The following is a 13,212-nucleotide window of genomic DNA, read 5'->3' as shown; positions in this document are numbered from 1 at the left end:
TCTAAAGTTTAAAAATGACACCACATCAACTACATTTAAATTGAAAAAGGACTTAATGTGTTTTTCAATTTATAATGTGGCTAATATTTTCAGTGGAGACAGGTCTGGACTGCAGGCAGGTCAGTTTAGCACCCAGGTTCTTTTAATACAGAGCCATGCTGCTGTATGTAACATTAGATTCTCAGAAACCTGAGGAGAACCCATGTGCAAGTTTTAAGTGGTTTATTAAAACAGGGAAATCCAAGGGACAAAGTTGAGGACAGAAAAAGAGGTCAAAAGCCAAAAAGCTGCCAGATAAACCAGGCAAAAGTATCCAAAAAGGCAAGAGCAAAAAACAAACAAAAAAAGGAACTGGCAATACTTTGCAAAGTGTGAGTGCAACTGAGAGGTTTGTATAGCAGAGCAGATTAGGGTGGAAATGAGGTGGTCATTAGGGTTGCCATGGTGAGAGTGTTAAAACTCAGGAGAGGTAGACCTCTGGTAGCCAGAAGGGGGATTGCTGACACTGTAATGCATGCAGAATGTGATTTGACATTGTCTTGCTGAAATAATCTAGGCCTGCCCTGAAAAAGATGTCACCTGGATGGCAGCCTATGTTGCTAAAACATGTATATATCATTCAGCATCAATGGAGCCTTCACAGATGTGCACGTCATCCATGGTATGTGCACTAGTTCACATTATTAGCATATGCTACAGTCAGAAACACTAATTTGAAGTATTTTGGAGGTTTGAAAGCATAAACTGGATCAGCTAAAGTGGTTTAATTCAGCTCCAACAACCCGTCTCAGTGAAGCAATGCAATGCAGAATTTTTTATTTAGATTTTTAAAAAAATCTATATTTATAATCAGTTCAAACCTCTAAAACACTTCATTTCTACTTTTTACGGTGTTGTTTACATGATCAGCCAAACACTGTTGAACTAATTATGATAAGAAACAAAACTCCAGAATAAATCAGATTCATTGCTTCAAAGACCTGAAAAATACAGTGGATCTACATTAATCAGATCAGCTGTTAGTGTTTCTGAGGTCACTGAGCTAATGGATTTGGATCAGCTGACCATCATAGTGGTTGCTATAGTGTAGTGGTTAACCACCTCTGCCTTCTACACTGTAGACTGGGGTTCAATCCCCACCTGGGATGCACCCTACACTATACCAATAAGAGTCCTTGGGCAAGACTCCTAACACCACCTTGGCCTACCTGTGTAAAACGATCAAATTGTAAGTTGCTCTGGGTAAGAGCGTCAGCCAAATTCCATAAATGAAAGTTTTAGATGCTCACCTTTAAAGCCGTGTTCTACTGTCCTCTAGTGGTCAGAGGTGTCAATTGCAGTTAGTGAGTGTTCTCTTTAAATTTTGAGAGATAACTTTGAGAATTAGTGACGTAAGTGGAGGCTGCCCTTTCTTTAACAGCCTCCTCACTGCAATTTAGTCATCACAGAATGAAAGCCATTTGAAAACTGAAATATATATTTTAGAACAGGTGATTCAAAATCAACCTGTACAGTAAATCTTAGTTGTATGTATTGGGGGTCCTTCGGTTCACTGGAGTCCCAGACGGCTGTTTACCTTTACCTACAGCAAGGACCACCCCTGCCCATACAGCGGTGCTGTCCTCAGAGAAATCAAGATAAGCAAAAGGAAAATAAAAAACTTTATTTATTTAGAATTATGACGACTATAATTACAGTCAGTAATTTACAGTGTCTGCTGTCTTGTAAATACAACAAATCTGTCTCATATGCCATGTAAATATGTAAATAGATATACTTTTATACTTTATTTTACTTATGTTATCTATCTATCCATCTATCTACAGAAATAAGATTAGTGGTTAATTGGAATATTGGAGATGATCAGAGAGAGCAAGAACAACAGCAGAAGAGTAAACCGTTCCCTTTATTCGTAGGAATTAGTGGCCAGGCATTTATCATCAATGTTTTTGTTTTCAAAACAATGAAGAAGAGGGCCTGAAGAATTTGTAGACTTACAATGATACTGAGGCACAGATTATTTATTAAACTACTCATTTAAGCCTTTGGTATCCTCCTCTCAAACCCTGGACTGCTATACCACCTGACATTCCTACCACCAAGGATTTTGATCAAACGGGGTGGGGAGGACGGGAGGATACTCATCAATGCATCAAGAGTATCCTGTGAGGTAATAACATGTGAGCTGATTTTGATCATGGAGAGATCCCTGTCTATTAACCTGGAGAGTTTGGCTGTCGACCAGGAATTTCTGATTTGCTGAAGTGAGTGAAACACTTGCCTAAATACCTCAGCCCTTTGAAAATTCAAAAAAGAATGTTGTTCCAGATCCATGGATGAGGCCATACCCAATGAGATGCCACCCCAAACATTTGTGATGAAGGAGACTGCAGTCTACCCTGTCTATTGGCTGCTGAACTCCAGAAAGCAGGTGCGGGGTTGACTGGAAAGCCTATGGCCCTGAAAAGAGGAGCTGGGCTCCAGCCCATGATGTCTTGGATCCTGGCTTGCTGATGCATTTCCATCTGTGCCATCCACACATGCCTGCTCCACATCCAAGAGGTTGTCACAGATGACAACCCAGCGGTTGCCCTGACGGCCAGGAGGGCCTGGATTTGATATCCCGGCCGGGTGACTGGGGTCCTCTCTGTGTGGAGTTTGCATGTTCTCCCCGTGTCTGTGTGGGTTTCCTCCGGGTTCTCCAGTTTCCTCCCACAGTCCAAAGACATGCAGTCAGACCAATTGGACATGCTACATTGCCCTTAGGTGTGAGTGATTGTGTGTGTGTGTGTGTGTGTGTGTGTGTGTGTGTGTGTGTGTGTGTGTGTGTGTGTGTGTCTGTCTGTCTGTCTGTTTGACCTGTCCAGGGTGTATCCTGTCTTCTGCCTGATGACCGCTGGGATAGGCTCCAGCACCCCCCAGCCCCCCAACCCGGCCATGACCCTGAGGGAGAAGCGACTTAGAAAGTGTGTGACTTTTTGACTTGGACCTGTTTTTGACTACTGTTTTGCTCAGTCCCATGTATTGTGTATTTGCTCTTATGTTTTGTTTCTCCCAAACATTCCTGTGATTTCAATTCATTTTATCCGTGAGACTCTGATTGGCTTGCACAACATTACAGTGTGCAACCATACTGAGTCTTTGTTGTTGTATTTTGAACTTCATGAACTTCACACTATTTCAAAAGGAGACAGACAAACCACTCTAGCACCAACAGTCTGATTATGCAGCCATGCTGTTGTAACGCTTGCAGGATATTTTTGCAGTTGTCATGTTGAAATAAGCATGTAATGGGGGTATCAGTGGTTAAGTTGCACCATGAACTACAGCAACATGCACTGCTTATGGAAGTTTCTCTGGGATGTCTATGCTTATTTCCACATGACAATGGAAAACACATGCTGCAAGTGCTGCAACAGCAGGGCTGCAGAATCAGAAAGTGTGGGTGCTAAAGCGGTCTGCCTGCCTCCTATCAAAATTTTGTGGCACTTTTATGAAGTGCAGAATGCAACAAAAAAAACCTGTATGGTTCCACTCTGTAACATTGCACAAACTAGTCAGATGCTTCAAAATGAAAAGAAACGAGACGACTTTAATCACAGGAGAGTTTGGCAAAGAGTGATATGAAAACAAGCCAAAGTCAAAACCGGTAGAGCAAATACACAATAGATGGGGCTGAACATAAGAGAAGTCCAAAACAGGAAAAGCCAACGATTCTAAAAAAACGCCCTACCAAGTCAGAATAACAAAAATACAGAAAAAACAGGAAATTCCAAAGACAGGAATGACAAAAAATGAAAAAAAAAACCCATCTTGCATACTCTGTAGAATAGAGCTACAGTGGTAGTGGTTGGTTAGTGTAGTGGTTAACCACCTCTCCCTTTTACACTGTAGACTGGGGTTCAATCCCCCACCAGGGCAAGCACCCTACACTATACCAATAAGAGTCCTTGGGCAAGACTCCTAAGATGACCTCGGCCTACTTGTGTAAAAATTATCAAAAAAATTGTAAGTCGCTCTGGATAAGAGCGTCAGCCAAATGCCGTAAATGTAGAGCAATATTTTAAAGGATTTAAAGATTGTGTAAAATATACAGGTAATAATGAAACAGAAATTGGTTACAGGTGTGAACAGTCAGTATTCTGGTGAACAGGAGCGATGAAGTGGCTTTTGTGATTGGTAGCATTTGAAGGTGTAGGTGTATCATGTAACCCCCCTCCCCAAAAATTCAGGCCTGGGCTGGATGAGGGATGAGGATGACCACGATGACCAGCACCCAAGCTGCCACATACTCTTTTAAACAAACCTCAGGAGGTACCATGGTACTGGACTGACAGATCTTTCCTAGGACAAGCCCGAGGACGACCACTGGGACAAACTTCAGAGCAACTGCTGGGTTAACATCTGGGATGACCTCTGTGACAGGGAGCAGTCCTGTCTGGATGGCACTGATGGAAATACACCACCACCCCGGGATCAAAGACATAACCTATTCATAGCCTTTACAGTCAACCAGGTGCTGAAGAACTCCCTCTTCTTCTGGAGTCCAGCAGCCAATAGACAATGCAGGCTGGAGTCCCCTCAACAACAAACAGTGGGTGTGGCATCTCATCAGGTGTGGCCTCAGCCAACGGAATGACAGGATTGAGGAGGGAAACATGGAATGAAAATGAAACATGACACTGACGGGGCAAATCAAGCTGGTAGGTGACTTCACTGATTCTTTTACAGATTTCATCTGAGCAGTGATGAGCCATGCAGAGAGGCTTTTGTGTAAAGAAGATATTTTATTCTTCATTTTTTATCAACCTTTAGCTTCATTGTCATTTTTTGAACACTAGTTAATTATAGGGTTAATCGTCTGTTTAATAATGTCTTAATGGTTCATTTTTGTTTAATTTTACCTTGAAATAAACCTTATTTGTTAGAATGTATTTTTCTTTAATTTTCTTTGATTCTTGTCATTTATTTTTGTGAATATGTATAATCAGTGTTGAATGTTTTTTTTTCTTTCTGTTCTTTATTAGGAATATTGGTTTATTTCAAATACGGTCCAACTTGATCAGTTGGAAAGTGAGAATTTGAAGAGTTCAATTGCAAATGAGATGCATCTGACAGATAATTGACATCTGCTTTTTGCAAAATGGAATAAGTACATGTATGCCACACACACACACATGGCCTTCACAAACAGAAAATGCAGAAGTAGATTGCAGAAGTTCAACCAACATCAGGCCAAGCATCAGGTCTACGTGTCTACTGGCTTTTCTCCACTGTGTGCACTGAGGATCAAGAGTGTTGAACCAAATATGGACCAAATATGGAATATCTGAAGCAAGTCAGTTGAACCAACAAGTTCAGGAGCCAGTTTACCGTATGTGCATCCACTAGTAGAGATCATCCAAGGTATAGAAGTCTGTGTTTTTGCCTTTGACAGCAGTTCATGCAGAACTGATCAGTTTTCTGGACTGGATTGTTTGTATTTCCTCACACCAGGTGTTGTGCTGTTTACATGAAAAACTTCAAACTGCTGCAAATTAAAGACCGTCTTAGATTTTATCATCTAATGTGTTGTTATTCATAAGTGAGCAAGATGAAGGCTGTGATGTTTACATACATTTATTCTTAAAATACTTCAAATATGGTCCAACTTGGTCAGTCAGAAGGGGGGAACTGGAAGAGTTCAGTTGGAAATGCAGTGCATGTGACCAGGAATCAATATCTGGCTCTTGCATTATGGAAGACGTATATGTCCTACACACACACACACACACACACACACACACACACACACACACACACACACACACACACACACTTTTCAGAGAAAGAAAATGCAGAAGTAAACCAGAGAACAAAAAGTACATCAGATCAAGAATCTAATCTTCGTGCCTTCAGGCTGTTCCACTTTCTGCACTGAGGATCAACAGTGTTGCATTAGAGCATCACCTGTACACTTAGTGCCAAATATGGAGTAGAAGTTGAATCAACAAATTCGGGAGCTGCATCACTTGTTTGCCTGAGATCAACAGTGGGGACTTTCTGAACCAATTTCCCTACATACTTTCTCCAGTATACATTACCCAAGGCATATAAGTTTAAGCCTTAAAAAGCAGCTGATGGCGAATTGATTGGATGCTTTACATTAGGTCACACCAGGTGTTGTGCTGGTTTAATGAAAGACAACCTTAAATTTTAGGATATTCTGTATAACTTTTATACACTGTTATACACTCTGAAAAATTGAGGTTCCTTAAAAGTTCTTGGCTTGGACATACGGGTTGGGTTTGAACTTCATTTCAGGTACAAACTGGTTCTGTAGCTGGACTGAATAAGGAGATTTAACACTGCTTAACTTTCCTCATCGAGGTTTAACGCTTCTCACAAAGTGTGATGACCATTTTCCTGTTGAATAACAACAAAAACAAACTGAATCTGGCATCAGTGATTTCGCCAACACATCACCAAGGAGGCCGAGCCACAATCTGTATAAATGTGCCTCAGCTTCTCCTTTACAGCAGCTTCTTCAGAGAACGTTCAGATCTTCAGTTCAGATCTGCACTCAGAGACTCCTATACTCCATCTGCACTTACCACCATGGTAAGTATGTATGTATATATATATATATATATATATATATATGAATCTAAGTCTTTTGTTGATGATATCATATGCTTCAATATCATATGACAGCTACACTCTACAATAATCTAAAGGCACTTGGAATAAAATCTTGTAAAAATTTAAGGTCTTCTTTTTCTTCTTCAATTCATTTTGTAAAATACTGACTAACAGGTAGAAACCTTAGAAAATGAAAGTGCAATAGGCCAAAACACAGAGTCTTTTTCTGTTTTGGTCCCATCCCACCCGGTAACACTATAATATAACAGTTGCTGTTATGAAAATCTGGACACTGTCCAGCCCTATTCAGTAATACATGATGTCTGGTGTGTATTGTTGTCAGGTGTGTTCTGGAGTGCTGGTGAGGCTCTTCCTGCTCTCTCTGCTCTCTCCTGCTGTCTGGACGATGATTGAAAATCTCCATCAGGTGGTCAGTTTTCTCGACAAAACGTAAGATGCAAAATCAATTGGCTGTAAAGACTTAAACCTGATTACTGATGATTATGGCTGACCTGTTATAATCTTATTATAAGGAAACTAACACAAGTGAACAGCAGCACTGGTCACCTTTAAATGCTTGACCACTAAAATCGTGAACCGTGAAATTCTTGTCTCTCTAATCTGATGCCTCGCTCTGTAGTCTCGTTTCGGGTAAAGTCATTGATGATTGGATAAGCTGTAATGCAGGACTGCTGTATCAGCCACGCTGCTTCATCTTCATATCTATCACTGAAATATCACATTTTTGTAGACATTCATCAACTTAGCTACAGAATTGGGTCACTATAGGGTGCTGTTCATAAGGCTACATAAGCTTGTCCTAACAACTGACATAACCCTACCTAAACATTTGTCAATGTTTATTCCAAAAGACATAATTTGCTATGAAGGTTACGTTTGCCAATTTTGATCAAAGTCAGCTAAAGCAGCCTTTATGACACCTGTTGGAATAAGCATTTATAAACAGTTATGTAGGGTTATGTTAGTTGTCCTGACAAGCTTATGTAAGTGTCATGTAGCCTAATGAACACCACCCTACAGTAAAGTGTTACCCAGAATTCTTCTTGCCAGTCAGGAGGTTTATTACACTCTTAAACTGTTTGGTCTTGGAAACTGTGACAACTTCATCAAAACAAATTACAATTTTTCAATAGTGATCAATAGGGGTTTGGTGTGAAATGGTTCAGATGTCTTTACAGGAACCAGGGGTCGTCATGACGACAACACAAATATAGACACAAATATTTTATTTACCTTCCAGAACCACCAGAGAACCTACACGAGTTTGTATGGAATGTTGATGATGGAAAATAGTGGAAAATCTGGAATAATCCGTTTTCTTTGGGGAATATTTTGCCTCACAGCCCCCTGCATGTTACGTATCCCTCCACCATGAATGGAGTTCAAGGCCAAAATCATCTCAAAGCTATCACGTCTGTTTCCTTTCACCACCACCGTGAAGTAGCCTTTCTAGAACGGAGCATTTCACACCAAACCACTCTGAATTACTTTGATTAAAGGGTAATAAATTGCTAATCAATTACGCTGAAATTGTGAAAAATTGTGGAAAGATAATCCAACTTTTGTCCCACAAAATAAAAGACTGATTTTGTGTATAACTTTTATGTTGCTCTTTAAAAAGATCTCAAAAATATTTTTTTATTTCTAGTTATGGAGACAGTAAACATCAGTTTGCTTTGGCCATCAACGTCCCAAGACAGAAGTGTTCTAAAGGTGTTGTCCCGGATCAGAACTTCCTCCTGGATAATGATATAAGGAAAGTGAAAGCTGCCATGGATGATCATAAAAGTAGAGTCTACAAAGGTCAACAGCTGATTGGTGCAAAACCAAAACGAATCTTTGGAAGAACAACAAACTACCACTCTGAGTACCTTCTGCTGTTTAAATCAAACCCACCAGCGACATCTCCTGATGATCCACTCATGCAGAAGCTCCTGAACAAAGACCCAGACGGCTGTGTGGTTTTCTACACCTACAACTCCCCCTGTGTGAACACCTGCTCAACACCCAATAAGCGTTACAGCATCATCCCTGCACTTGACATGTTTAAGGCCCACAGAGGCCCTAAAGCGTTCGTTTTTACACAGGTTTGGAAATATGATGAAAACAGTACTCAGTGGAAAGGGAACATAAGATCGGTGTCTAAAAGAGTGCCGCTGTACCGCTGCGACAACACGGGGTGTTACCGCTGTGTAAGACTGCGTAGGCCAATCCACTCTAAGTGCATGAGCAACTAGCACAATGGCTCAACAGCTGGCACTGCACTGTGGTTTCCATTCACTCCCCAGCACATACCATCCTTAAGTAAGTGCTAAACTTCCAATTCACTGGTCACTGTACTGAATTCACGATTTCTCACATTTACACCAATCCACCAACCCAGCCTACAGTGATTTACACTGAGACTGTAAGGTGTGTTTCAGCCAGGATTACTTTCTGAACAAGGGCAGCCAATCAGAACAGAGCTTATTTACATATGTCAGATTAAAGGCACAGTGCATTCAGTCCTAAGAGATAAAATGGTCACGTAGATCTGAATTTCCACTTATTTTCCTCTCAAGCAACAGAGAAAACAATCCAAGAAAAATGCAGGATATGGGCTCTTTAAGGCTAAATAAGATGACCACAAAATATGATATTCTATAAGCATCAGTGATGAAAGTTTTTCTTTTTGCGCTTGAAAATCTGCTGGATTAAATCTGTGTTACGCTTTTGCGTTTACCAATAAATACTGCTGCATTAAATTTGTCTTTTTGGCTTCTTTTTATTTATTTTATCCAGCTTGTGCTTTTTAAAACTCTCCTCCTATTGTAGAACACCGATTTGGGTTCTGGGTAAGCTGTTGTGTTTGACATGATAGGAATGAGTGTTGTGTGTTCACACAAACCCAAAATACATGTTTAACTCAGACCTGCTCACACATCAATCTTCTCAACAGTAGAGGGCAGTACTAGTCTGGTTTAGGATTCCTTATCGTCCAGAAAACATCGTCTTCAAAAAGCAGACACACACTGAGACGAGGGCTGTGGGCCTACAGGGGTCACTCTATGTTGAAAAACATGAAACATTACATGATGAAGTGAGTAGCTCAGTGCTCCCACACCACTTTGTGGCAGCCTGACAGTCATAGACTCCCTGGATTCAGAGCATTGGTGTGCCAGGTCATTGTTGGACGGCCTCACAATTGGGGTCTGGGTGCCATCGATCACACCAATGACCCGGGGAACATTGGTAATGGTGTGGAAGCCTTGGTTGACTCTGGCAAGTCCTGAGTTACAGCTGTTACAGCTCTTCTAATGCATGCTTTGCATGAATGTTTATGTTTGTGTTAATTGTTGATAATTGGTCGATTACAGTCCTCAAGATATTGCAGTGCCATAACATATCAATAAGCCAAGAAGTGGTTTGTTAGTCTTAGCAAGAGGTGGTTGCTTAGTGTAGTGGATAACACCTCTGCCTTCTGTGCTGTAGATTCAGGTTCAATCCCCACCTGGGAAAACACCCTACACTATACCAATAAGAGTCCTTGGGCAAGACTCCTAACGCCACCTTCGCCTACCTGTATAAAGTTTAAATGCCTTAAATTTAAGTGGTGGGTGAGGAGGTGAAGTCTGGGAGGTATCTATACCTATGTCCCCTGGGACTCGCTCCAGCGCTTCTGGGCCTAGGATGGCCAAAACTCCTTCCCTGGCTTAAGAGGTGTTAGACCACCATTCCCACCACCCGGTTTGTTACTGTATAATTCCAGTTTGGGTCTCCCCTACACTAAGCTCTAAGGCAGAAAAATTGTGGCTCGCAAATCTCGGTCATTTTTACTTAAGCCTTTAGGACAACTGACTATAGCACAAGGACTTGTGTAGTTGAGCATGACCAAGTAGCAGGTGTTTTCTCACAGGTGTCCCACCTGCTCTAAATTGCTAGATTACTACATGACTCAGCCGAGGTAAGAGGACCAAAGAGCATGAAAAAGAACTTTTAATTGACCCTTTATGGGGCTCTGTGGGTGGCTTGGTGGTGCAGTGGCTAGCCCTGTCACTTCATTGCAAGAAGGGCCTGAGTTTGGTTCCCTGGCCAGGCAACCAGGGTCCATTCTGTGTGGAGTCTGCCTGTTGACCGCAGGTGACCGCAGGTGTGAGTGTGTGTGAATGTATATGCCTGTCTGTCTGTCTGTCTTGTGATGGACTGGTGACCTGTCCAGGGTGTATCCAGGCTTTCTACTCATTACTGGTGGGATAGGCTGCCCTCTCGACCCAGAAGGATAAATGGCTTTGAATGTGTATGTGTGTGTGTGTGTGTGTGGGTGTGTGGGGGGGGGGGGGGGGGGGGTGTGTTTGCATGTGTGTGTATTTCTAGGCCTATAAAAAAGGTGAAGTCAGCCTTTATTACAAACATACACCAGAAGCGACAACACAGAAATCCATACAGGACTTTAATGATCTGTGTGTCTTCTACACTGGGGCATCATACTCACACGTCTACCCCACTGAGCCACTAACATACACTGGGCCGGGGGTTAATAACTGTTTGTTTAATTGTTATTTTTGGAGGCAGAGCATACAAATGCATTGGAAAGGATAATAGCTCTACAATTCATTTTCCTCTAAAAGGAGCGTTGCCTATTTTTATCTTGTTTCATTATTTTTTATTGAATTTTAATTGTTAATTCTATTATTATTGATGCTGGAGGTGGTGCACGATTATAATATGAATAGCCTAAATAATAAGTTAGTAATAGTGTTAGTCACACCTGCCATGTTTTGGAATAATATTATGAAGTGCTTGTGACTTTCTGCTGTGAAAGTGAGGCTGAACGGGCTACGGTGGTGCATCACCTCATGTTAGTCCAGTGCTGACATCCGTCATTGTAACCCCTGAATGGCTTTGTTTACATCTAATCCATGTAATTGTTCTCCTGTGATATATTTGGGTTTGTCTCATGATGCCAGGTAGAAATCTTAGAAAAATGCACATAATTTTGTTTTAAGTGATACTTTTTTAATCCCACAAACAATGAAATTTCACCGCTGCATTTAACCCATCCATGAAGTGAAACACCACATACCCACTAGTGAATAGACACACATACTAGGGGGCAGTGAGCACACTTGCCCAGAGCAGTGGGCAGCCCTATCCACAGCACCCAGGGAGCAACTGGGGGTTAAGTGTCTTGCTCAAGGACACCTCAGTCATGGACTGTCAGCACTGTGGATTGAACCGGCAACCTTCCGGTCACAGGGCCAGTTCCTCCAACCTCCAGTCCAAGACTGCCCTTGTTTGACTCGATCAGCTTTGGCTCGATGTCATCATGTTCTTTCAGTACTGAGTAGATCAACTTGAACACTTTTTAACATGTCCAAGAGCCAGTTCAGAGTTTTTGGAGTGACATGAGCAGACATGCTAAAATGAGAGCAAAACCATCTGCTAAAGAAAGCTAATCCAAAGCCAGTAAAGGAATCAGGCTCAGGATGGTTAAATGCTGGAATGTTTATTGATAAATGCAGAAGCATAATGATCGAGTACGCAATGCAGTCGGAGATGTTTCAAGACAGAAAGCTAAAGGATGAACCAGAGAGGATGTGAGGACACTGCACTCTCTGGGGTTGTGCTCATCTTTAATTTTATCCGGGAGCATTTGGAAGAAGCCGCATTACACTGACCGCAGTTTAGCCATTCTGTTCATTTTTCTGGCATTGAGGATCAATCTGTATATTATTATCCACACAGCAAGTACAGCCAGTGTTATCACAGCGGTACAGCGGCACTCTGAAATTCACTATCTTTATGTTGTTTTCCCACTGAGTAGCATTGGCACCAGTTAAATCATCTACCCAAACCTGTCTGAAAACAAAAGCTTTACGACCTTTGTAGTTTCGGAACCACTTTTTGAGTGCAGGCATGATGCTGTGCAGCTTCTTGGGTGTTGAGCAGGTGTTCGAACAGGGAGAGTTGTAGGTGTAGAAAATCAAGCAGTTCTCTGGTCGGTTCCATATCAGTTGCTTTATGAGTGAATCTGTAGGAGATTTCTGAATCAGCAGAAGGTACTCAGCGTGGTAGTTTCTGTCTGGCTTACCAGAGATTGGTTTTGGTTTGGCACCGATCAGCCGATCACCACTGTACACTCTATTTTCACTATTCATGGCACTCCTCATGATCTTCCTGTCATCATTTGGAAGTAAATTTGCTTGAATCTGACCAGCTGTCACACCAGCTTGACACATTTCGTCTGGAACACTGATGGTCACAGCAAACTGATCTTTACCAAATCCATAACTAGAAACAGAAATTATTTAATAAATTAGTAGCCCGGATAAATGGTGAGGGTTGCGTCAGGAAGGGCACCCGGCATAAAACTTGTGCCAAAACTATCATGCGGATCACAAATATGATTGCCATACCGGATCGGTCGAGGCCCGGGTCAACAACGACCGCCTCTGGTGCTGTTGACCAGCAGGGTGCCGGTGGAAATTGGACTACTGTAGGTCGAAGACCATCAAAGAGGAGAGGAGGAAGGCGGGTTAGAAGGCAGTGAGAGAGAAGGAAAGGCAGGAGTGTGGAGGTTAGAGTAGGGAC

The 13,212-nt window shown here is 41.8% G+C and overlaps 1 protein-coding gene across 1 annotated transcript; it reads left to right on the top strand.

Annotated features, from left to right (window-relative positions):
• Nucleotides 1-5,289: 5,289 nt before the first annotated feature.
• On the top strand, nt 5,290-9,386 carry LOC108411130. Its single transcript, XM_017682531.2, has 4 exons — nt 5,290-5,406; nt 6,519-6,600; nt 6,965-7,071; nt 8,291-9,386. The coding sequence occupies exons 2-4, from the start codon at nt 6,598-6,600 to the stop codon at nt 8,877-8,879; spliced, it is 699 nt and encodes a 232-aa protein (XP_017538020.1). The 5' UTR covers nt 5,290-5,406; nt 6,519-6,597; the 3' UTR covers nt 8,880-9,386.
• Nucleotides 9,387-13,212: the final 3,826 nt, after the last annotated feature.

Source organism: Pygocentrus nattereri, chromosome 17 (assembly GCF_015220715.1).
Source record: "Pygocentrus nattereri isolate fPygNat1 chromosome 17, fPygNat1.pri, whole genome shotgun sequence".
Lineage (NCBI taxonomy): Eukaryota > Metazoa > Chordata > Actinopteri > Characiformes > Serrasalmidae > Pygocentrus > Pygocentrus nattereri.
Note: the sequence above shows the minus strand (reverse complement) of the source record. Positions and strands in the feature narration are given on the sequence as shown.